This window comes from Octopus bimaculoides, chromosome 3 (assembly GCF_046866305.1).
Source record: "Octopus bimaculoides isolate indiv1 chromosome 3, ASM4686630v1, whole genome shotgun sequence".
NCBI lineage: Eukaryota > Metazoa > Mollusca > Cephalopoda > Octopoda > Octopodidae > Octopus > Octopus bimaculoides.
The window spans coordinates 67,860,081-67,886,045 of NC_142930.1; the positions used below are offsets into that span (position 1 = coordinate 67,860,081).

The 25,965-nt window shown below is 33.2% G+C and overlaps 2 protein-coding genes across 5 annotated transcripts in view; one reads left to right on the plus strand and one right to left on the minus strand.

Moving 5' to 3' along the window:
• LOC106870332 (putative serine protease K12H4.7) overlaps window positions 1-5,436 on the plus strand; it is a 45,044-nt gene extending 39,608 nt beyond the window's left edge. For both annotated transcript variants that reach the window (XM_052966370.2, XM_052966369.2), the window contains exons 8-10: window positions 1,923-2,016; window positions 2,587-2,795; window positions 4,206-5,436. In XM_052966370.2, the coding sequence (XP_052822330.1) occupies window positions 1,923-2,016; window positions 2,587-2,795; window positions 4,206-4,315 (413 nt within the window). In that variant the 3' untranslated portion in view covers window positions 4,316-5,436. The remainder of the gene's footprint in view (window positions 1-1,922; window positions 2,017-2,586; window positions 2,796-4,205) is intronic.
• Window positions 5,437-8,290: 2,854 nt separating this feature from the next.
• Window positions 8,291-14,255, minus strand: LOC106876153 (uncharacterized). Of its 3 annotated transcripts, none has more exons than XM_052966368.2 (2): window positions 12,167-14,255; window positions 8,291-8,621 (listed from the first exon to the last, which is right to left on the minus strand). In XM_052966368.2, exon 1 carries the CDS (start codon window positions 14,191-14,193, stop codon window positions 12,172-12,174), a length of 2,022 nt encoding a protein of 673 aa, XP_052822328.1. In that variant the 5' UTR covers window positions 14,194-14,255; the 3' UTR covers window positions 8,291-8,621; window positions 12,167-12,171. The 3 variants fall into 3 exon arrangements, 2 of the variants coding, with proteins under 2 accessions (XP_052822328.1, XP_014780064.1); XR_016241068.1 differs by lacking the exon at window positions 12,167-14,255 and adding an exon at window positions 9,585-9,703 and having other exon boundaries at window positions 8,484-8,621; XM_014924578.3 differs by lacking the exon at window positions 8,291-8,621 and adding an exon at window positions 9,689-9,785.
• Window positions 14,256-25,965: the final 11,710 nt, after the last annotated feature.

The window sequence follows — 25,965 nt, forward strand, 5'->3', positions numbered from 1 at the left end:
AGTAATTCACTTTGAATTGTTACCACTTAATGCAATCAATGCTCAAGTCTACTGTCAGCAATTAGAGCGTTTGAACCAAGCTTTGAAGAAAAAAGACCCACTTTAGTAAATCGAAAAGGAGTGATGTTTCATCAAGACAATGCACGACCCCCACACTACAAAGATCACATCACAGAAGATCAAAGAGCTTGGTTGGGAAAAAATTCCTCCTCCACTTTATTCTCCTGATCTTGTTCTTTCAGACTACCATTTATTTCGTAGTTTACAGAACCATTTGGGGGACATAACTTTCGCAAGCCAAGAGGAGGTCGAAACTGACATTTCAGAGTTCTTCGCTTTGAAACCAAAAGAGTTTTACATTGATGGGATTAAAAGGTTTGTAAACAAATGGAAGAAAAGTCATAGATAATCAAGGAAACTACATTGATGATTAAATTTCAATTAAATATAACATTTGATCACTTGTTTTCTTTATTCAAAATTCGGACAGAACTTATGGGATGGCCTGATATATATATATATATATATATATATATACACACACACGCACAAATATTTGTATATGTCTGTGTATGTATTTATCTGTATATATACATATACTTGGATTATATGCCTGTCTGATTTGTGCATATATTGTCCATCAAAACCCCTGTTGGCTCTCTCCCCCCTCTCTCTATCAACATATACAGATACACACAAGTTATCTGTATAATGTCTCCTCACTTCTCCCCAGTGGTCAATCTGGTTAAAATATTGATCTGGAAAATTATTTAATGACCCTCATAAATACACTTATGCGTTTCTCTTTTTCTTGTGTTCTTTTTTCTCTTTCATTGTCTAAGATCCTGCATCTGTCATTCTATCTTTGTTTTCCTAGGTTACATATATATATATATATTCACACACACCCACACATATTTACTGATAATTCTTTTTACTGACTTTAGATCCTATAGTAATTCCTCATATACCTATCATTGTACACTTTTTAAAATTCCTCTTTTTCTGGGTGGGGCTTCCCCCTCAATCACTTGACTTTAATTTGAAAAAAAATTATATATATATATAATTCTGTGTGGGACAAGAAAAAATCTAAATAAAAAGAGAAAAATAATTCTGGTTAGAAGAAAAAGAAATGGAAAAAAATATATATATATAATGCTGTGTTGAAAGAAAACAAAAAAAATCTCAAAGAGGGAGGTGTTGTGGTGGATGCTCCCAGGTGAGAAGTGGGCTGGTCCACTACTAGTAAGTAGTGGACAGACTCAGTAAGTAGTGTCAGTCAGCGAAGTACACTGTTCAGGCCAGTCACGCAGACGACGAAATATGTCATCATAATGCGGGACATTTACACAAGTGTAAATGTTTTTCTCAAAGAAATTACACTTCATGTCTGAAGCTATAGAATGGTCCTCAAGTACTCATCTATGTGTGTATTGCACCTTATAGCAGAAACAGCTGTAAGCCAATGAAGTTTATAACATAATTGTTTATTCCTTTATCATCTCAATTCTATTATTACCACTGTGTACTTGACTGATGCTTTGTACTGAATCATCATCACGATCATTTAACGTCTTTTCTCCATGCTGGCATGGGTTGGATGGCTTGAAAGGAGCTGACCAGCTGAAGAACTATCCAGGTTCCAATTGTCTGTTTTGGAATGGTTTCTACAGCTGGACTCCCTTCCTAACGCCAACCACTTTACAGAGTGTACTGGGTGCACTTTATGTGACACCAGCACAGGTGCTTCTATATGTCTCTGACACAGGTTCTTCTTACTTGGTGTCAGCACAAGTGCTTCTTATGTGGTGCCGGCATGAGTACTTTTTATGTGAAGCATATGTATATTGAGTTCTAACAGCAGGTTATTAGTATTGCAATGCCTAAATGAAGTATTAAAGTATGTACATTTACTTTAGGCCGGCAGTGGATTTATCAAACCTGTACTGAATTTGGATATTTTCAAACGTCAGATTTTCCTAAACAACCATTTGGTCATCATTACCCTCTAAGGTAAGAATATGTTTGAAACAATTTATGTAGTATTTCATTACAGTTAAATATTCCTAGTATCAAATTCAGTGAAAGTCTATGAGAGAAATTGGTCCGTTGACTAAAAGTTATCTGCAGGAGAAAAGAAGTGGTGAAATTGGGACTCAAGATGCCGAACTTCATGGACAAAATAATATTGAAGCAAGAAGACTGATAGTATGCTTATCTATACCAGCTTGAGTACAATGGACATTGGTGCAGTGATGATGAATTATTAAGTTTTATTGTTGCCAGTTTAAAAGGCTTTATGTATACATAGTGCATTTATGGTTCCTCTCAATGTCGTCAGCTCTTTACAGTCAGACCCTCTTTCAGCAGCATCTGTAGGATGCCAGGAGAAAGGTTTGAACACCTTGAAAACTGCAGAGAGTAACCATTATCCTCATCATTGTCTTTATCTTCTAAAGATTTTCAAGAGAATTATAGATTTCTCTGTTTCATGAGTAACAAATATTTAATAAACTTGTTACTATAGAATATCCAGATGCATTCTAAAATATATTTTTTGATGTGTACTGTTTTCTGTCTCAGTATTTCAGGTCAGATATGTATAGATTTATTTGGTAAGAAATTTAACCTCAACTTTACCAGTGCAGGCATTCAGTGGACCAATGCAAACTATGGTGCTTTACATCTAAGTGGTTCTCGCATTATTCTACCCAATGGTTCTATAGATCCTTGGCATGCTCTAGGAGTTCTTAGTGATATATCTAAAGATGTTATAGCAGTCTATATAAATGGTAAGTCATCATTTTGCTTATGTTAGTCTCTGTGTCTTTGGTAAAGAAACGTAATTCTTAATGTCTCACTTCCTTATCTCTTCACAGTCACTATGTGGAGATTCCCTTTACTGAACCTGGTTTCCCATCAATTCCATAAATATAGAAATAACTATTAGCACAGTTTTCCTTTTATGCAAGACTCCCTCTCTAAAGTAGGCAATCTATGCAAGAATCTGAAGTAAAAATACCTTCTAACATTGGCTTCAATTTTTCAGACCCTCTATTGCTTTGTACTCCAAACATCATGTAAACTACTTATTTCTTGTATTGCTACTGACTTTAATGTATATATCAAAGATTCACTTTGGCAGGTACATCTTTCTGTAATTAACTGTAAAAAAAATAGCTTTTGGCAATCATATCTCGAGAAATGGCCTACTTTTTAAATTCCAGTTGACAGATTCTGCATTCAGTACAAAATTAGAGGCATACAGGATCAGACAGGACATTATATTCTGAATGCCACACTTCATCATATATGTTGGAGTGTAGATTGTGGTCCTTCACCATACTGAAGCACAGCATATCAAAAACACTAGATCTATGTGTCCCAATTGTTCACTCATCTACTTATGTGCTGTAGGTTTTCTTCTTTCTCTGTAGGGCTTTTATTATTTGGATTTCTTCTATTATAATTCCATTTGCATCTAGGCTGCTTTACGAGAATATAAATCAACTCTAGTATGTGACTGGTACTTTATGAAATGCAAAGTTGACTTTGGCAAGATTTGAACTTGGAATGTAAGGGGACTATGTCTAAATACTTGTAGGCATTTTATGGAACCCTCTAATGATTCTGTCATTCCACTGTTTTGCAGGCAGAATCAGTAGTATGCTGTATAGAATGGGTTCTAGTCTTTAATTGCATCCTATTCTGATCTTGTTTATGAAACTATTTCATTTGGTCAGCTTTTTAACCACCTTGTGAAAATTCAGATGTCTAAGGTAGTAGAAATTTATTTTTGAGAAACAACTTCTAGAATTCATCATCATCATCATCATTTAATGTCCGCTTTCCATGTTGGTATGGGTTGGACAATTTGACATGGAGCTGGCTAGCAGGGAGCTATCCAGACTCCGTCTTTTGTGGCATAGTTTCTATGGTTGGATGTCCTTCCTAAAGCTAACCACTTAACAGAATGTGCAGGGTGCTTTTTAAGTGGCACTGCCACCGACAGGACAATCCTGTATGTGTGTAAGACAGCGATTTTACTTAGCAAATCACCACATCTTCCGGTCCTTTAGTAAAATTTGTTTTACCTGAAAATTCTCTCATTTGTTCATTGGTGTCACTATAAATGCTAAATTTTTTCAATGGTTTGTTTTGTTATGCTATGCTGAATAATGCAATTCATTTTCTTCTATTAGGTACAGCTCATTGTGCTAATATGTATCCTGCTGCTGCATCTGACCCACAGGCATTGGTACAGGCTCGTCAGAAGATCTCCGAGTTTGTTGGAAAGTGGTGTTGTGAATAAGTAGGCATGTCTTAAAAAGATTTTAGGCATTTTATATGTTGAGATAAAAAATATATGACTTGTAAAAACTTAAAATCTGTTTAGTAGAATCTCTTAAAGTGGAAATTTACTAGAATTAAAGAAAAAAGATTATTTTTTTTTACTTTCGATCAATTCTTTTAGAAATCACATGAATTCTCAGGCCAGTATTTAAATCCAGTTTTTAGCGTATTAAACAGACGAAGGATAAACTTATCTTTAAAATAAGTTCAGAACACAATATTCACATGATGCTGATTTCCCTAATATTTAATTTGTGACAAAATAATTTAACCCTTTAGCATTCAGATTACTCTGTCAAATATAATGCTTATTTATTCACATTGTTTTGAATTAATTATGCATTATCTGTTTGCTTCAAGATTTTGATGATGTGATTGTTTATTTTTAGAATGACATTATAGGGTAAGTGTGAGAGGCTGGACCAGGCCAACATGTACATGAAACAGGTAGAATATTTAGGCCAGTTTAAATGCTAAAGGGTTAAAGCTAAAAAATATTAACTTTTCTAAACTAATTGTGTCAATATCAAGCCATAAATTATCATATCCTTCAGAAAACTGAAAGAACCAAATTTAGTTTATATTGTTAAATTTTCACTTTATAGTTTTCTTATTATTTGTAGTTTCTTTTCTTTCTTATGAAAGAATTGATATATAGGAAGCTTTAGCTTTTTAAATATATGAATATCTTTAGATTTTAAATTTTTCCTTAATTATATGATTAATTAATTACCAGTTTAGCTCCATGTTTACATTTTAATATATACAAATAATTCTGAATTGAGTATCCTGCCAAGATTGATAAAACTGAGTTGCCATATTTTACTAGGATGGATTGAATCAAGCACACATTCCTTTTAATGTTGTTTGGCCTTGTGATTGGTTAAAAAAATATGAACAAATAATTATTTGTATTTAGGCAAAAAGATCAAAACTAACAAACAGATATAAATTAAAACAGCATTTTAAAAAAAATAAACAGAAAAGATATGTGGAAGTAACTTCATCAAAAGAAATAATGGAATTCATTATTAAATATAATCAACATACACAAGTTTACTTTATAGAAATACAATAAAAGTTCAAATATACAAAAATATATATTTTTAGAAAATTCAATTTTTAAAAAATTTCCATGTCAATTCAAACCCCACCCAACTGGATTCTACTGTGAATGTTTTTTCTATAATAAAATATAAGTTTTTTTTTTTAAAAAAAGGTTTCCCCATCGGTTTATACTGACATTTCCCCACCCCCAACATAAAATTTGAAATTATATTTTGATAACAAATTAAATCAAAAGAATTTATTATGTTTTTATAGATTTCCTCAAAACATTAAATTTCATTTCTTTTGTGTTTACAGTTGTTGTAAAGCTTAATGGATGACAATATCAATATACAGTAGAACAAAATGAATTGCAGCATTTAGTTATGTGCATTTATGTTCTGAGTTTAAATCCTACTGGGATACTTTCCTTTGTATAATTATAACAGGTGTTTACAAATACAATAATGCCAAGATTGAAAGAAATATTATAATATAAATATTTATGATCACTTACAAATATATTGATAACTGTGATAAACAATTCAAATGAAATGCATCAAAGAAGGCAATAACACACTCATATAAAAGGATTTTTCCAATAATCTTTTTTATCAAACTATGTGCAATATATGGATTTCTGTCAGTTTCCAAAATTTCCATGTTTAATAGAAATCTTATGAGTTCAGTTAGGTATAATTTCTAGACCTCTAGGTTTTCTAACATTTATTTTGTCATGTAATTTTTTTCTTATTTATATTTCAAAGCTTTTTTTTTTAATATCTGGATGCACTTTTTACCATTAATTACTTAGCCTAAAATAGGAGATATTGTTGTCATTCTGGTAGAATTATGTACCTTGTTCAGAGCAAAAGAAAATAGCTGTTTCAAGGTTTAAATTTGCAAGCATAATCTACTACCCTTGTGTAAGTTTATACAATACCAATGACAATATTCATTCACATTATATTAGCCTTGTCAATCTTCTTTAGTTATTACCCACTGATTGCTTTTAATCTAAATGTTAAAGAAATATTTATCGTTTATGAAATCTTTATCTCTTGATGTTACTATATGTCATTTTTATAATTAGATATGACATAATATGTCACATCTGTTTGTATATTGTTATTATTGTCCTTTTAGTATACAAATAAACAAGTAAATTGACATAATACAATGTCTGCAAGTTGATGAATAGCACCTATTAATCCCCTCCATTTTCTTATTGCTATATATATATATATATATGTGTATGTATATATATATGTGTGTGTGTGTATATATGCATATATATGTGTGTGTATATATGAATATGTGTGTGTGTATATATATGCATATATATGTGTGTATATGAATGTGTGTGTGCATATATATATATATATATATATATATATATATATATATATATATATATATATATGAGGAATTGCATAAGATGTTAATTTTAGATTATCTGAAATACATACTGCTATTAAAGTTTTCAGAAATAAAAACACAACAAAACTAAACAAGAGTACAAGCTTAATTCATTTTACATTGTAAGGAAGAAAGAGAAAAGTTCAGTGTTTCAAATAGTTGTCCTTCATTGAGGAAAAGTAGAGAAGAAAAGATGAGGTGTAGTAAAACTGCATTATTCTAAAGACCACATGGTATTGAATGAATGATATAGAGAATTGGTAAAATGAAATGGTTTGTCAAGGAAAATGATGAGTGATAATAGAGGTGTGGGTATGTTGTTGTTGGCACTCCGTCGCTTACGACGTCAAGGGTTCCAGTTGATCCGATCAACGGAACAGCCTGCTCGTGAAATTAACGTGCAAGTGGCTGAGCACTCCACAGACACGTGTACCCTTAACGTAGTTCTCGGGGATATTCAGCGTGACACAGTGTGACAAGGCTGGCCCTTTGAATTACAGGCACAACAGAAACAGGAAGGAAAGAGTGAGAGAAAGTTGTGGCGAAAGAGTACAGCAGGGTTCGCCACCATCCCCTGCCAGAGCCTCGTGGAGCTTTAGGTGTTTTCACTCAATAAACACTCACAACGCCTGGTCTGGGAATCGAAACCGTGATCCTATGACTGCGAGGCCGCTGCCCTAACCACTGGGCCATTGCGCCTCCACATAGTGGGTATACGTGGCTGTTATTGAAGAAACATAATAGCAGGTGTTTGTGTGGTGCCTGTTGCTGTGTAGTTTCAGTGATTGGCAACATAGAGATTTGTTATTTATTCAACACCATCAAGACCTTGCAGTAACAGTTTTACTATTTCTGCAGAACTTTTTCCTTCTTTCTTCTCTGTGTTTTCCTCATTGAGGGACAATTAATTGAAATATTATGCTTTCCTCTGTCTCTTCCTTACAGCATAAGATTAATTATGTTATGCTTTTTTTTTTAATTTCTGGTAGTGTAACATTTATTTTATACCCACTGATGCAAATCCCAACTTGACACCAAATTGAACTTATTGTACTACCATTAATCTATCATGCAGCTAAAATTCTAAAAGAAAGTGGTAAATGAAATTTAATGAATTATTTCTTTATACCAATTTTAAATTGAATTCTTAAATAAAAAATTCTTTAATTTTTCATTTCTTTGTTTTCTTTTTCTTTATATATATATATATATATATATATATATATCTTGATTGTACTGTATTCTGTTTGTTATAATTCTAAAAGACTTTATACTTAGTAATTTTTTTTAATGGATTTTCATTATATTTATTTATTATGGTTAAGCTTGCTTTACAACCACATAGTTGCAGATTCAGTCCCACTACATGGCACCTTGAGCAAGTGTCTTGCTCAATGAATCTGGGAGACAAAAGCCCATCACACATGCACACACATATACAGGGGTTGGACAAAATAATGGGAACACCTTAAAATTTCAAACAAATTTATTTTAATATGGGGTAGGACCGCCTTTGGCAGTAATTACAGCTTGAATTCTACAAGGTATGAACTCATACAAACTTTAAATTGTTTCCAAAGGAATTTTCGTCCATTCTTCAGCTAAAACAGTCTCCAGTTCTTGTAGTGATGATGGTGGAAGATATCGACTCCTTACTTGTTTTCTAAGATGCACCATAAATGTTCAATAATATAGAGATTTGGGGACTGTGGTGGCTAGATAAGATGTCCAACTTCACTAGAATGTTCCTCGTACCATTCAGTAACAACTTTAGCTGTGTGAATTGGTGCATTATCATCCTGAAACAGTACCACAACCATAAGATGAATTTGATCAGATAAAATGCTCAAATAGTCTTGACTATTAATTATGCCACGAAGGGAGATTATTGAAAGGTGGTTTTCCAAAATATAGACCCCACCCCACCCGCGGGACCTTCACAGATCCTCCACAGGTATTCATTTTATCGATCCTGAAAGGATGAAAGGCAAAGTTGACCTTGGTGGAATTTGACATCAGAACATAAGGGCAGTCAAAATGCCATAAAGCATTTTGCCTGGCATGCTAACAATTCTGCCAGCTCACTATCTAAATTATTGAAAAATGTATATAGGGTGGTGTAAAACTGCTAGTAGCACCCTTCAAGCTGGTTTTGAAGACAACTGAGAAACTTAACAAAATATTCATCAGTTGGTAATTTTACAGAGTTCTGGTGTCTACTAGATGTATGTAGCCATTCACAAATGTCTTGATAATGAACATGGCCAAGCACTTGTAAAATATGAACTGTCAATTATTTACCTGTAAGTCTGATAGGCATATTATATCAAATGTCAGTATCAGCTTCATTTTTAGAAATAAATTTTCACTTTCAATAAACCACAAATATCAGAAACAGTGAAATATAGATATAAACTATGGTAAGACACAACAACATAATAACTTTGACAAGTACTGTATTTTCCAGCATAAAAGTTGACTGTTTTGGACCAACATTTACAGCCAAAAAAAGATAGGTTTACTTATACACCAAGACAAATTTGGAGGACAAAAGATTCCATGTGAAATGCAACATGATTTGGAAAGATAGTAATGATGACTGAATGTTTACTCAACGTGTATACATTATATGCTATTTTGACTTGTACACTGGAAAATATGGAATATCATATCTTTGAAAACAAGAGAAAAACAAAGCTGTAATGATCAATTGCTTAATTTTGAAATTGTTAGTAAAAAGTATGTTAAATGGTTGTTATTACTTAGTTCTGATGAAATCCAATCCAATCTAGTCCAATGTATCTTTGCTTGCTTTTTTTTTTTTAGTAACATGTGATTTGATGGAAATTCAGCTGCTATGTCTAGCAGGTCAAGTAATCATGTAGAGGCCCTCATTGATTTTGGTGTTTTCAAAAGTATATTTTATAGGTATACTCAACATGTCTAAGTCCTAGACAGAACAGCTTAGGAGAAAATAAAAACACAAGAAAATACAGAAAGAAATATTTATCATACAAATGTATATATTTAAATTACAATGATGATTTCATTTAAAAGAAACAAAAAAAAAAGAGTCAATTGTCCCGAGATTTGAATCTTGTCATAAATGACAACTTGTTGAAATAAATTGCTTTGATTGTTGCACATGTTCCTTTTTATAAAAGATGGAGTTTGGTTGAGTGAACTCACTATAGGATTACATTAAGGATTATACTATTGAATGTAGAATGAGAGACAAAACTGAATCTGTCAGGATATGAACTTAAGAAAAATGAAGCATCAGACAGTAAAGTTTTAGTTTAATTCTCTCTTGCCTTAGCTATCTCTTCAATCCTAAATAGATTGCTAAAACAGTATTTAAAATGGACATGAAACTTAATTATAAGTTGTGATGGTCATGCCTTTTATAAGGGCACTATAAATGAAATAAAATGGCTCTGAGCTGGAACTGAAATTATGTGTTGTACTTAGCTCATGAGATTATTTTTATCCTGAATTACTCTCAAGGACAAAATAAAAGCAGAAACACATAAGACATTGACATAGTCACAAAGATATTGAAAGCTACATCTAAAATACGATTGCAAATCTCAAGGTGGATATAACAGCATCATATTGAAGCTAATCATTACTTTAATTTTCAGTCCTCTTTGAGTTAATTAAAACAAAAATTAATCTATCCCTCATACACATATCAATCCTCTCTAACTTTGAAACTCACAACAAAACAGATTTTCCTTTTAATTTTATTTGGATAAAGGTAAGCAAGTTAAGAAATTTATATAAAGTGTTAAAGAGTCATGATAAAATAAAGGCCCTTTTAGTGTATAAATTTACAAAATTACAACAATGACGAAAAAGAATTTATCATGAGACCTGGTCCATTGCTGTTGTTGGGGGTTTTAATTAAATGGATAACAGCTCAAAATATGACATACCAAAGTGAAAATATTAGATCTTTTGTTTTGGTAACAATTTTCGCTTTACTTTTCCCTGTATGAATTGGTGACTACAGCAATCTTTTGCTATCTCTTTCTGGCAGCTTAGCTCCCTTACTTTCTATTTTTCATTCAAGCTGTCTTTCTTGCATGTTAGCTGCCACTTACACTCACTCTCTTGCGCTGGATGCCTCTTCCCATTATGCTAACTACCTTTTCTTCTTTCATACATTCACAACCAATATTCTTTTCTACTCTAGGCACAAGGCCCAAAATTTTTAGGGAGGCGGCCAGTCAATTAGATCGACCCCAGTACACAACTGGTACTTAATTTATCGACCCCGAAAGGATGAAAGGCAAAGTCGACCTCAGCAGAATTTGAAATTCACAACTAATATTATAATATGATTATTAGGGCAAGTTAATCTCTTCATCACAAAATGTTTGGACCTATTTTGTGTTAGTTGTAACACATGAACATGCCTTGCTTACCAACATCGTAGCCTTTGGGCCATGAGATCAATGCTGTAAACTATTTAACCACTACGCCTTTATTAAAAGAATAACAAAAATGATGTGATTGGTGAATGATAACATGACTGAATTAGAGAAAGAGAAAGAGAAACAATGATTAGAACAGAAAAGTTGGTTTAAAAGAATTCTCTGATAATCATGGAAAGTGGTTTCTTTCATAAAGTAGTGATTTGCAGGTCCAAATCCTACTCATTTTAAGTAAGCTGCAGGTAGAGACCAAAATCACATCTAATCTTGATTCCTTATTCCATTTTAATATTGGCAACTGTGCTAACAGTCATAGAAGATACAAAGATGACTTAAGCCATGATTTGAATTAAAAATTATAAGGCACTGAACCTAGTATCATAAATTAGCTGATGCTCAAACATTGACTCATGGCACTTTAATATTTGAAAGACAAGATGAAATTTTATACAATAAGAATAACATTCTCAATTGTATTTTAAATTAGCTTTTGAGCAAACAATATCAGGACACAAATTTTGGAAAGGAACTGCCTGAAGATCTTGTTTATTTTATGTATGATACAAAAAGAAATGTGCAGTCTTCCATTCAAATAGTAATAGGGATCTGAATAATATTTTAGAAGACAGAAGTGGTGGGTCATTTAACCATGAACTTTTTCATAATTAATAATGTCTACATGTTAATGCTGAATAAACAGATCTTTGAGTCTACAGTGAGCACAAAAAAAGAGAAACATTATGAATTATTCTAGAATAAATCATCGAAAACTTATTTAGTATAAATTAGCAATAAATTAATTTTAAAAACATTTCAATCTAATGTCTGGTATTTGCAAAATAAAGTTGGAGAAATTTTGAATATTTTAGGAATGTAACAAAAATTTTGGAATAAAATGTAATCACCATTATCAGCGATTTTTGTCTTTGTTTGTCAAGGGCAGAAGGTCTTTAACAGGGAAACCATGAATAACCAACAATACTGTTGCCATGGCAACAAAAGGGCTTATGAGGAGCCATTGAAGATCATGTAAGATAAGTTTATTAAATCTGACTGGGAAACAATCTTCAAATATCTGTCCATGATGATTAGTCATTGATACAACTATGTGCCCTTGACTTGGCTCTAGCCAAACGGGCACAGTCAAGGAATGATAACCAGTTTTGTTATATACTGATGTAGCTAACAAGTTATTGCCATAGTAAACATGAACTGTGTACTTCTTAGTTTTGTCATAAATTATTGGATCAACAATCTGGAATTCTAAATTAAAAGAACTACCCATAACATCTTTCATTTCCTTGGTATGACTATTAACTTCAATTGAAGGTTTGTGCAAAAGGTATGTGAAATCATTTGGAGTTTTAGTTTCTGAGGGTAGAACAGTCAGTTTAGCAATATCCATTGCATAATCTTCATTATCATCCATAAAGTTTTGAGAAAGACTTAAACATATAAGAGTACCATCTCTGGTGGCAGCTAACAGTTCCATATTGTTTGTCTGAGGAACAAGATCGTGTGATAACGTTTGAACAAGGGATGTTTCTCCAATATTGAAATGTGAACTACATTCTGTATCTGGGCCTAAAATGTACATATTTCCATCTTCGGTGAGTGTAAAAAACAAGGCTTTTGTATCATCATGAATTAGACTGAGAAGGATATTGGCATGAATTGGGCTGTTCAGATGCAAAGGGTACCCACTAAAAACACTACCATTATTGCCGTGTAACACATAAATATCACCGACATCAGTTGTTACCAAGATTTCCACATGATCATCACCATTGATATCTGCAAGACGAGTTCCTGGAGAAGAATTTCCTGAAATCTCAGATTCCCATAATGTTTTACCCAATCTATCCAAACAAGCAATGTTACCTCCAGTGTCGATAGCAATAATTTCCAGCATACCATCACTATTAACATCTCCAATTGTTAACTGTCCATGAAGGGTATCAAATGGTATAGGGAAACCGGTTCTAATTATACCATTGGCTTCAATTACATAAAGTTTTCCAGACGATGTGCCAGTAATAGTCTCCAAATGACTGTCATTACTATCTAAATCAATCACAGTAGGAGAAAAGAGAATGTAGGCTGGGAAATTAGCTGTCAACTGTGACAACTCAAGGAATATTGTATTCATAATTTGCATACTAGTTAGATTGAGATAAACAATACCACCAACAAGATATTTTTCCAGCTCTGTGAGGGAAATATTTTTCTTTTCGATGTTGAAATGCTCGGATGCTCTATATTCATCTTCATCATAGAAATAACTTACAGGTATTATAATTTCTTCTCTTCGACCGTCCCTGTTTAGATCAGCTATAATTGGTGTCGCTAGGATGTGTGGCGATACAGGGACATAAGTAGATTTAGCTCCTGATGACACTTCGGCTTTCACATAATTAGCAATGTTATCGGTTGAAGCAATAATTACTTTTTGATACCAGGTCTTTAGAACGTACGAGGATGGAAGTTGGTGGTGCTTTTTCATTCGCGTGCCATTGGACGTGTAGAAAAATAACTCTCCTGAACTTGTACAGAATAACAAATCTAACATACCATCGCCATCGGCATCGTATTGTAAAGGACTAGCATAAATTGAGCTGTGAAGATTCTGAACTGGCCAAAGAGAATCTGGCATATGTTGCCCAGTCTGAGCGTCTAAAACAGTAATACTTTCTGAGAATGGTGCTGCCACTATATTTAATTTGCCGTCGCCATTTACATCAGCTATTAGAGGAGGCGCAGCAAAAGGAGTATTTGCAACTTCACGCATCCATATTTTCTGAATATCATATCCACAGTCTGGCTTCATTGAGTTGACGGAATCATAAGAAACAGCAAGAAGTACTCGATCCAACACGAAAATAATAGCTGATAACCATACGTAAATAAACGAACGTGAAATGGCCACCGCCATCTTTTATTTGAAATAGGCTCCCCTGCTAATAAAGCCACTGAGAGTTACTTCTCTTTATTTGATGATTACACGTCTAAGATACTAAGAATAGAAATTATTATTAAATAATATTAATTTCAACTAGTGGTCAGCATAATTAAAGATGTCCAAGGACCGTGAATTCTATTTAAATATAAACAATATGAGAGATCACTACGTGGATCCCTTGTATGCTAAAAATAGACGTCAAACCGTCTTACCACTAAATCTCAGTAAGACGCTGGATGCTTACGAGCTAGACAAATGAAAAGAAATAAAGTACTTTTTGGTTATCTCCCCACCCCGTTAAAACATTTAAAAATGGGGTTGTCTCCCATATATACAAACCAGTGAGCTTTATATATGTCTTATTAATTTTTCTTGAGATTAATTTACATTTAAGACATTTTAAGAAGTAATATAAATATTATCTTCATGATATAAAACAAACATCGCAATTTTTAAGATTTGTTGTAGAGTTAAATCTTAATTAATATTCTCTTTTTGAGAAAGCTTTTTCGAAGATAGTTCAGTCGGGAAGAATCCTTTTGCAAACACACATTCACACTCACACACACACACATATATATATATATATATATATATATGTATATATATATATATATATATATATATATATATATATATATATATATACATATATATATATAAAAATACAGTCCAGCTTTTCAACCTCGTCAATCATAAACGCCAGCCTGTGTGTAAATATGTGTATGTATGTAAATATGCATGTGTGTATGCTTGTATGTATATATGTATAAGTATACACCCACACCATTGCTTCTTTTCTTGTTTCTGTTGAAGCTGTTCTTGTAACTGTTGTCATAGTTCACGTTCTTATTTTCATTTTCTTTGATTTCTTTTGTTTTACTCTTATCTCCCTAGGGAATTCGTTGACAAGATTCTTTCATTTACTTTCTTCGTTTCTTTTAAATTTATTTTTACCTCATCTGGCTTGTGGGCCGCTTAAACTCATAGGCCTTGGACCGCTGCCCTGACTGACCCCACCTCATCTCAGTGGAACTATGTATATATATATACATATATATAATTCCAAGAGAGTTAGAGGTTGTGAATCCAACCAACTAAGGGATAATATCTATCCAATATACTGCTGGTAGAATACCCAATTATTAATACACAAATGTTTTTTATTGCGTGGCGATTACACTACTGAATGTAATAAATGGGTGAGGGTGAAAAGTTGTTTTACCCTTAATTTATACAGCAATAAGAAAATGGAAGGGATCAAGAGGTGGTATTCATCAACTTTTAGACATTACATTATGTCTATTTATTTATTAAAAAAACACAAACAATTATAACAATATTCTTTTGCTCTTTACTCTTATACGTATTTCAGTCATTTGACTGTGGTCATGCTGAAGCACTGCCTTTAGTCGAGCAAATCGACCCCAGGACTTATTCTTTGTAAGCCTAGTACTTATTCTATCGGTCACTTTTGCTGAACCGCTAAGTTACAGGGACGTAAACACACCAGCATCGGTTGTCAAGCAATGTTGGGGGAACAAGCATAGACACACACACATATATATATATAAACATATATACGATGGGCTTCTTTCAGTTTCCCTCTACCAAATCCACTCACAAAGCTTTGGTCGGCCCAAGGCTATAGTAGAAGATACTTGCCAAAGGTGCCACGCAGTGGGACTGAACCCGGAACCATTTGGTTGGTAAACAAGCTACTTACCACACAGCCACTCCTACGCCTATACATGCATGTATAACATTATGCTTTACATATATAAAAATACCAATAATTATTTAAATAAAAGCACTGGGGTCGATTTATTCGACAAAAAATTCTTCAAATCAGTATCTCATATTTTTGATTGCCCTTTCAGTTGTATCTATCAATCTATCTTTCTGTGTGTGTCTATATATATATATATATATATATATATATATATATATATATATATGTATATATATATATATAATATACACATACACATATACATGTATTATATGTGCATATTTATATCTATTATATAAAAGTCAATGTCTTTATGTGTGTTCATGTGTTACTTATAGATTTGAAAATTACTGCACTGATCCTAATGAAATTTGGAACACAAAATCCATGCCTAGGGAGAAGGGAAATGCTGCATATTTCATACAATTTCATGGACCAAAATTACTGAATGGATCCTTATGACATTTGGAACTTAGGTTCAATGCATAAAGGTGAGTATAATGCAGTATGTTTGGTTTGAATTTGAGGTGGCTTACAGGGGACAGAACTCCCCCCATGAAAATTCATAAATTTCCAATGTTGATGAAATTACAACCATAGGTAATTGACACAAATCAAAAAGTATTCCCAAAGTTTCCGCTTCTCATGAAGATTCTAAGACCCCCTAATGGGGGGGGGGGGGGGCTTAACTCCCAAATTTTAGTTATTTTTTGTTATCCAAAACTAGGTCAAAAGTAGTGAATGGATCTTTATGAAATTTGGAAAATTTATATTCTGTGCATAAGGAGAGATGTAATGCAGTATATCTTTGAAAGTGATGGGGCATATATTTTTGTTGTTGATGAAATTTTAACCATAGATATTAGACACAAATGAAGTAATATTTCTAAAATTTCAACTTCTTAGAAGTTAGTAAGACCCCTTAATCCCCACAAGTTAGTCATTTTTCCTAAGCCAAGACGAATACAGTTGTACTCTTGGAAATTGTAGGGTCACCCGAGCATACAAGATGAGTGTTATTTGTAATTCAATGGTACAACAGTGTAAGACTTTGCTTTGAGATATACTTAGATTGTGATTTCTGCAATGTGGTGCATAAATTGTCAAGTAAAAGAGAGGCATCTTTGCCTCCACTGATTCAGTTGCAAAGTGTTGAATAAAGTTATTTGGTTGCAGACCTCCTTTGAGTTTTTTTATTATCACTGGGTCAGAGATAGTCCCCAGATGGTAACATTGATTTTTAAGGCCTTCCCAGATAAGTGACCTGGTCATTCAAAGAGACTTATAGATTGCAAATTTATACTGTCCAGTTACCTATCGGCATAGTGATCATTGGAAAACTCCAGAGGTGGCACTTTCATTTCCCCTTAGCCCTCACGTCACATCACACAGTTGTTAATGTTTATTTGAGTTGGGTCATGCCCTTCCAATTGCTCTAGATCCATAATGCATCTTACAGCTGTGCATGTCACCTGTATGGTGAAGAATCCTACATTGGGGAATGGCAACGACTAGGGTAGGGTAGCTGACTGCTTATTGTGATCATTTGTCTTTTGGTTTCCTATAGCTTTGCTCTCTTTTACAAACCCAGTGAACATACATGTTTTAATGCCCTCTATTGTGTTTTTCTTCCATTTACACACACACACACACACATATATATATACAGTAAATATAAGGATTTTGGTCCTAATCTCTTTTTGAACTGGTCATTGAATGGTAAATGTGTAAATTCGAATTAAAAGTGAAACATTGTTATGAACTAATTAGGCTGCTATTTCTAGCACGCACTACTACCATGCAACAGCTATTTGTGATAACGGCGTGTCCTTTATCACAAATACCTATCCAGTGGTAGCAGGACATGCTACAAATACCAGCCTAATCAGTTCATAACAATGTTTCACTTTTAATTCAAATTTACGCATTTACCATTCAATGAGCAGTTCAAAAAGAGAAACTCTGCCAAATTTAGATTGGAGCCTGGTGTTGCCATCCGGTTTCACCAGTCCTCAGTCAAATCGTCCAACCCATGCTAGCATGGAAAGCGGACGTTAAACGATAATGATGATGATGATGATGATGTATGTATGTGTGTGTGTGTGTGTGTGTAAATGGAACAAAAATGCAATAGAGGGCATTAAGACGTTCGGACAGATAGACGATATGAAGGCGGACAAGAGAAACAACAATTAGAAGGGCAGGCAAAAAAAAGACGGGTCATTCTTGGCTTTCTTTCATCAGTTAAGTCCCAGAAGTCACAACCATTTCAGGCAGTTACACATGAGATGGTTCGATCTGGTTTCCCCCCAAAAAAGTCTAAGCTAAGAGCATTATACCCCTTTGTAAGAAAGCTAGCGAATGTGCATGGCAACAAAGACAAAAAAGAACAAACAAACAAAAAAACGGAGAACATGGAACACAATTACGAATACAAAAAACAAGAAATAACAACAGGCATCTTTCAACTGAGAACAAATCAAATTGAGCTAACGTGTATGAAGTGAAAGCCTAAAAGCAAGAACATGGGAGATGGACACAAGAGGTGCTGAGGGTCGGCAGTCAGGCCAAGAAAGAAAGATCATGACTGGCCGGACACTAGTCACGTGGAAGGAGGACAGATAGGTAAGGGACAGCGGGATTGAAAGATAGAAAAAAAATCAGACACAAAGGGAAAGGTACAGGGGAGATAAACAAGTGGGAAATAGTGGGAGTTAAAGAGAGAGGGGGGGGGGCGAGAAAAAAGGAAGGAAAATGATAGGGGAAATAAAAGATAGAGTAAGAGTCGTACAAAATTTAGATACGTACCTTCTATAAGGTGAGCACAAGTGTGTACGTATGCCGCTATGTATATATACGTGTGTGCATCTATTTATCTATCTATCTATCTATCTATCTATATCTATATATATATATATATATATATATATAACAAACAATAAATGAGTATATGCATATATACGTACATGTATGTACATACCTACATCTACCTGTATATATAGATGCATATCTGGGTACAGGACGTTGCAAACAAAACAGACAAAATGAGGAACAGAGTACAGAAAACACACAGGCCACATAGAGAACATTTCTTTCATCAGCTGCCACCATTCTAACACTGGCGTTTCGAAGAGTTAGGGCAGGACGCATCGTTAAAATGGCTCTTCCCACGGACCACAAATTAAATTTGTACCATGGAGGAATGTAGTGGCGGACAGAAAACAAGACAGGAAAACGAAACAGTAAAATAAACAAAAAAGGCTATACGGCCAGACATGAAAAATTGTGTATATTGAACGCTGTGAAGCAACGAACTGGAAGGAAGGCTGTTCGTGTACGTGCTTGGCGATAATTATATACATATATATATATATATATATATATATATAAAGTAACAAACTGAGGAAAAGAGTTCCTTCAAAGGGGTGTGTGTTAAACATCCAATTCACTGGTACGTGAGTTGAATATCATATAAATATGGGTATAATACAATTACAAAGATAAATTAAATAGGGAGATACTATTGACAATCCAATAATTTATTTATAATATTGTGTAATATACTATGAATATAATATAACATATTATTATATAACATAAACAATTGTTAAAAAAAACCAAAAAGGCCAACAAATTGTTTCAACTTATATATATGTTCTGATATATATACACAATAAGTTACCTGTAGTAATGATATATATATATATATATATATATATATATATGCAAAGACACATATGCATAAGATTAGTCCGGAGAAGAGGTTATGAAGATCCAGCAAAATCTACAAGGTAAGTGTTTCTTTTGAACAGTTGTTGCAAATTAATAGCTGAAGGAAGAATATGTGCAGGGTGAAAGGAATGGATGAAGCAATAAGTGTTGAGTCTTGAGTTGGGTGTGATAGAAGATACAATATGGATGAGGAAAGGGCAGGACAGTCAAGGATGCTTGAGTGGAGGTAGTACAAAATCAGCCTGCTCTGAAAAACAGGCCCCTGGATTAGCAGTAGAAACAGCAGAGAGAAGAGAGAGGATGTGGACAGGTGATTGGAATGTGTTGGTGACTGGGGATGATTTATTTTCATATGCTCTTATGCTTGAATTCCAAAGTTAAATTTACATTGTGGTGAAAATAGAGAATCTGTTCTCTAAACCTTCTCTGGCAAGTTTATATTGTACATTATGCAGCAAGTGCAATGTGAAATTCCAGAGATAAACCAAGAGGGTTGTGTAAGATATTAAAAGCATTTGTGAATGCATGTAAAAGATATAATTGTATCAAGAGACATGAGACCAAAGAAGTAATGCAGAATAAAAAAAAACTAGATGTTAAGTTTCCAGTTTATGCCACCATGAAACAAACAGCTATTATGATGAATATGAGAATAGAGTTAAGATGCAACTGAATACAATGTTTGACCACATTCCCAGAGAACACAGTATAGAAGGATGATTTATCAGCTAAGTAGAGAGCTTTTTCTAGTATAGTTTATTGGTATTTAGTTCCATTTAAACCTGTAAGAAAAGTTATCTTAGTCATGATGCTCTCATATCTCTTTTTTAAAGATGTTAATACATCTGAGGAAGATTTGATTATTCCAAGAAAGTTCAGTGACACTAAGATGTCTCCCTTACTGAGTTGAGGTTCCTTCCTGGATATGAGAACAGTTTTTTTTTCAGAAATGGGTGTTTGAAGGATTTAATATTGTTTAGATGCCTGGCTTCCCAAGCACAACATATCTCCAAAAGTGTCCCGTAGGAACCTCCAGTTGTCCTCCACATTATGTGATGCTATATCCTTCTCTTTTTCATAAAAAATTCCAAGTAATATGCCTCTAAATCTCTGTCCATTCAGAGGATCCTTAATCTTCCAGATCCTTCTTTTTCATGCTGGTCATCTTCTGGGCATCCATTTAGCCCTGATTCTGAAGTCACTAACTACTAATCTATGTTGTGGCATACATTCTTCACCTGGGAAGGTTTTGGCATTTATAAGTAGTCATTTTTTTTGTTTCCTGGCAAGAATGTAGTCAATCTGACTAGTGTGTTCACCAGACTGGTAGGTGAGCAGGTGACTGGCAGGTTTCCTAAAGTTAGTATTACAAATCATAAGATCATTTGCATCACAGAACTCCAACAATCTCATTCCCTCTTCATTGCAGGAACCAAATCCGTTGCCACCATGTACACCATAGAAGTTCCCTGAATGTTATCCAATATGCCTGTTGAAGTCGCCAGCTACAAAGAGAAGGTCCCTGTCATTCGTCAACAAGGTAATCTGCAAGTGGGTGTCATAAAATCGGTCTTTCTGTTCATCAGGTAGCCCTGGCTGAGATAATGGTTGCTTATCCATGTTGCAGCACTAGTCTAAGCTTAAGTATTCTATCACAGACTCTGACTACCTTGATTACCTTATCAACCCATTTCTCCGCAGGGAGTATACCCATGCCTCGAATCCCATCAGTATCCCCTACCCAGTAAAATAAACTATTCCATATTTCTGAGATGAAAAATTTATATTATGTAATAGTTGGAGTTGTGTCCTCATCTTGATTGTTGCTTTCACTATGTTTCAGTTGTGTACACTTCAGTCTTTACTCTGACACTGTCTATGGGCAAAGCATAGTGGATAAAAGTGCTGAAATATAGAAGTTCTGAGTTCAATCCCAGACAATTCACTAAGGTAGGTTAATCACATGATACCTGAAGAAGGATGGAGCATACACAGCCAAAACTTAGTGAAAGCAACAATCAAGATGAAGACACAACTCCAACTAATATGTAAAAAAAATAGTACAATCCCCACTTTAATACTTCTTTAATTGTCGCTCTTACACATTTCATTGACTGTTACAACATATAAACAACATTCACTTTATACTCAGAAATTTACATTCATCATCCTGCCAGTCTTGCGTATTTTCTCTTGCTCATCAAATCTCTTCCCTGTCCCCCACCCTCTTCCATTATAGTTTATCATTTCACTTTATTCGAATTTTAACCTTAATCTGGAATTGACAATGTAGTGATCATACAGTTTAAATGGGAAGAAGTTTTAAGAACTCTAGTTTTGTCCTGCAACTATAGGAACTAGAAAACAAAATGATTCTTACCCAATACAAAAGAATACTTATACAATAATATTTTAAGACGGTTGTGGTGATTTTCCCAATTTAAAAAAATGTTAAGTGATATACTAAATTTATATTTATTGAAAGAGAGTGGCATGGTTGGTAGTCTTGAAGAAACTAGTTTATATGAGAAGTTCAAGACTTATTACTATCTCTATATTGTATCTAATAAAAACCATTAACTGTTGTTAGTTCAGTCTAACAATAAGTGATAAGCACTTTTTAAAACAAAGCTACAAATGTAAGCATGGCTGTGTGGTTAATAAGTCTACTTTGCAGCCTTGTGGGTTCAGGTTCAATTCCACTGTGCAATATCTTGAGTGTTTTTACAATAGCTCTGAGGCAACCAATTACTTGTAAGTGAAATTTGGTAGAAGGAAACTCTGTGCATGCACTTCTTTTACTTGTTTGTCATAGAACTACAGCTCTGCTGGGACACCACCTTGAAATATACATAGTCAAACAAATCAAACTCAGTACTTATTCCATCAGTCTCTTTTGCCAGCCTGCTATGTTACAGGGATGTAAAAAGAAAAAAAAACCAACACTGGTTGTCAAATGGTGGACAAGCACACACATTTTATTTATATACATACACATACATGACAGGCTTCTTTCAGTTTCCATCTACAAAATCCACTCATAAAGATTTGGTCAACCTGGGGTTATAGTAAAAGACACTTGTCCAAGGTGTTGTGCAGTTGAACTGAACCCAAGACCACATGATTGTGAGTAAGCAAACTTCTTAACTACACAGCCACATGTGTGCAAATCTGTATGAATGTTGAGATCTCTGGCTTTGCTTATCATCATTTGAGTGAAATGACACTAAGATGTTCACGTAACTTGTTGACATTATGAGTGGTTGCTCTACACATTGAAATAGAATTTTAAAAAATTCCTTACTTTAAAACAGATAAAGATTGGTAGCAGGAACAACATCTGGCAATAAAACTCTACCTCACATGTCCCCATCCAACCCAATGGACATTCAGATTACTCTATCAACAGTAATGCTCATTCATTCACATTGTTTTGAATTAATCATTTCATAACTTGGAAATTTCAATGATGTGATTATTTCTTTTTAGAATGACATCATACAGTACGTGTGAAAAGCCAAATTTGGCCAGTTTTTTTTCCATAAAACAGGTAGAATATATGGCCTAGATACGGTCAGTTTAAATGCTAAAGGGTTAAATTTCATTCCAATTATACTTTAGTTGAATAATAGTACTCTCCAAGTGATTCTTGCTTTTTTTTCCCCCCACTTAAACGGAATGGCATTAGTACCAATTCTTATTTTCTTTGCTCTAGAAAATTTAATTGAAATTACTCCAATACATAAAATAGAGTAAGCTGCTTCCAGCCAAAGCTGGATATACCACATATTGGAGAGTTCAAAAGCCAATTTTTCTTTTTAATTTGAAGGAAAAATGCAATGGAATTAAAACAAAATTGTTAGAAAACAAAAAACAAAACAACTTTATTAATATTTTGAAAACTTTTATGAAAACAACAACAACAACAAAAGTTGTAAAGTATATAACATTGGGTTGAGATTTAGATGCAATTTCACTCAATTCCAATCTAAATTATAACAAAAGCTGAAATATCAGTTTGGGATGTTGGACACACATTGAACCCAAACCATTGAAATCCATGCAACATTTAAACCCTAACTTAATAGTATTCAAATTGATTTAAAATAAAGAGGTCAATTTTCTTGCTTTTTTTTTTTTGTTCAACTCATGACCATTATTTTAACTTTTATTATTATCCGAAGCACTCACATAGAGAAACTTATGTAATAACTGATGAGAACACTGAAATAAATTTTCTGAGAAATAAATAGTTTAATTCCTCTGCTGCCTTTTAAAAAAATATATTTATTTTTTCAGCACACTAGAACTCTTAGTCATAACTAATTGTTGGAGCAAAGATCTTTTATAATCAAAACTAGAAACAAGGAGTGGGAAAAAAAATGAGTTGGTTGTTAAAATAGAACTGGATTAGCACAAGTTCATTAAATACTTTGATAACTTTAAAGTAAAATTTAAAATTAATTTATAACGGGTTGTTGTATGTTATTAAACGTGAAAAGATTTTAAACTGTTTTGTCTGTTTTTCTTTTTTAAATAAGTTTTATTTCCATAAAGAGGCCTATAATATTAAGTTCAAACTTGTAAAATTACAATACTATTGAAAGACATAAAGAACAACTTATTCCTCTCCTGTGGAAATTTGTGTATTTGTATGTCTTTGCAGGGTATAATTTTTCATATTTTATTACCACAGGTTTTATTGAAGAGAGAATAGTTGTTTAAAGAGACTATGTTTTAATTGATAAAATGCAAAGTGTGATTTAAAAAGTTTCATTATAGTAGACCTTATTTGCTCTGGTAATTCAAGAGTGTTCATTATAATTCTATTGAAAAAGTAAATAGGTTAACATTCGACATCAATAACCTAAAACAATTCAGTCATTTCAGGAATGATATTAATAGAGTTTTATACATCGAAAAGAATAGTATAGAACTGGATGGTTAGGTTTGTTATTTAAGAATAAACTATAAGAATTGTTAGTCTTTTAATTTGGTGAATTTCACATCTTTTCACATGCAATACAAATTATTTATGGATATAAAAAAAAGGAAAATAAAAAAGTCTTTTTGTAATCATTCAACACTTTCCCAGATATTTGCATGCAAGTCTTTATGATAAGTAGAGGAAAACAGATATATAAAATTTCAAAAAGTACTCAAATTATAAAAATTCCAAGAAAATAATTTCTCAAAATGTTCTTTAGATTCTGAGTAGAATGGAATTTTGTGTTTTTTCTAAGAATTATTTAGTTTCTTTAGAATGTGTGTTATGAATAAAAGTTTTGAGACTGTCTGTTAAAGAAAGTGCTGTGGAAATAGATTTTGTACTTATATTGTCACTAGTTTTAAATGTTAAACAAAGTCTTTAAACCTCTGAATAACATATGTATGAATATATAATTTGCATTCACATCTAAACATATGAGTGTGGATATTTACACAACATTCACGTAAATGAAATGTTTAGATTTATTTTCATAAGGAAGATCCAAAGATATGAACATAAAAATGCTCCAAGAAATGGATATTTCTGAAGAATCAATTGTCTTTTATCATAAAAGTTCCATTGAAAACAAATACTGAATTAATAGTTTATTGCATGTGATTATTATTATTGCATGTAATACAGCATTATTGTTTTAGTCATTATTGCATGGGATAACCTTTTCTGCACATATTAATAGTAGTAGTATTATTAGTGATACAGTCTCAGACTTGAGAAATTTAATAATTTATAAGATCAAAATCTAATAATTTATAACAGGGATCCCCAACCACTGGGCCTTGGATCTTGATCCTTTGGTACTGGGCCACACAGAAAAAATAAATTTTAAAATTTTATTGACTATTGCAGTCTGAAGGGTGTTTTTTTTTTTTCATTATATATGTTACATATGTAATCTAAAGGTCAGATATGTAATATTGCATGAAGGTGTGTGACTTAGTGACTAGTGTATATGGCTCATGATTGTAAGGTTGTGAGTTTAATACCTGACAGCACTTTGTGTCCTTGAGCAAGACACTTTATTTCATGTTGCTCTAGTCCACTCAGCCTGGCAAAAATTAGTTGTACCTGTAATTCAAAGGGCCAGCCTTGTCGCATTGTGTCACACTGAATCTCCCTAAGAACTACATTAAGGGTATGCAGGTCTGTGAACTGCTTATGAGCAGGCTGTTCCATTGATTGGATCAACTAGGAAACACTTATCATAACTGACAGAGTGCCAATTAGTTATATGTAATAATTAAATTATACATTATACTTTGTGTTTTGTTAT

Bases quoted from the DNA above. Each gene is read 5' to 3' on its own strand.
- LOC106876153 (XM_052966368.2), bottom strand. From the start codon at position 14,193: ATGGCGGTGGCCATTTCACGTTCGTTTATTTACGTATGGTTATCAGCT.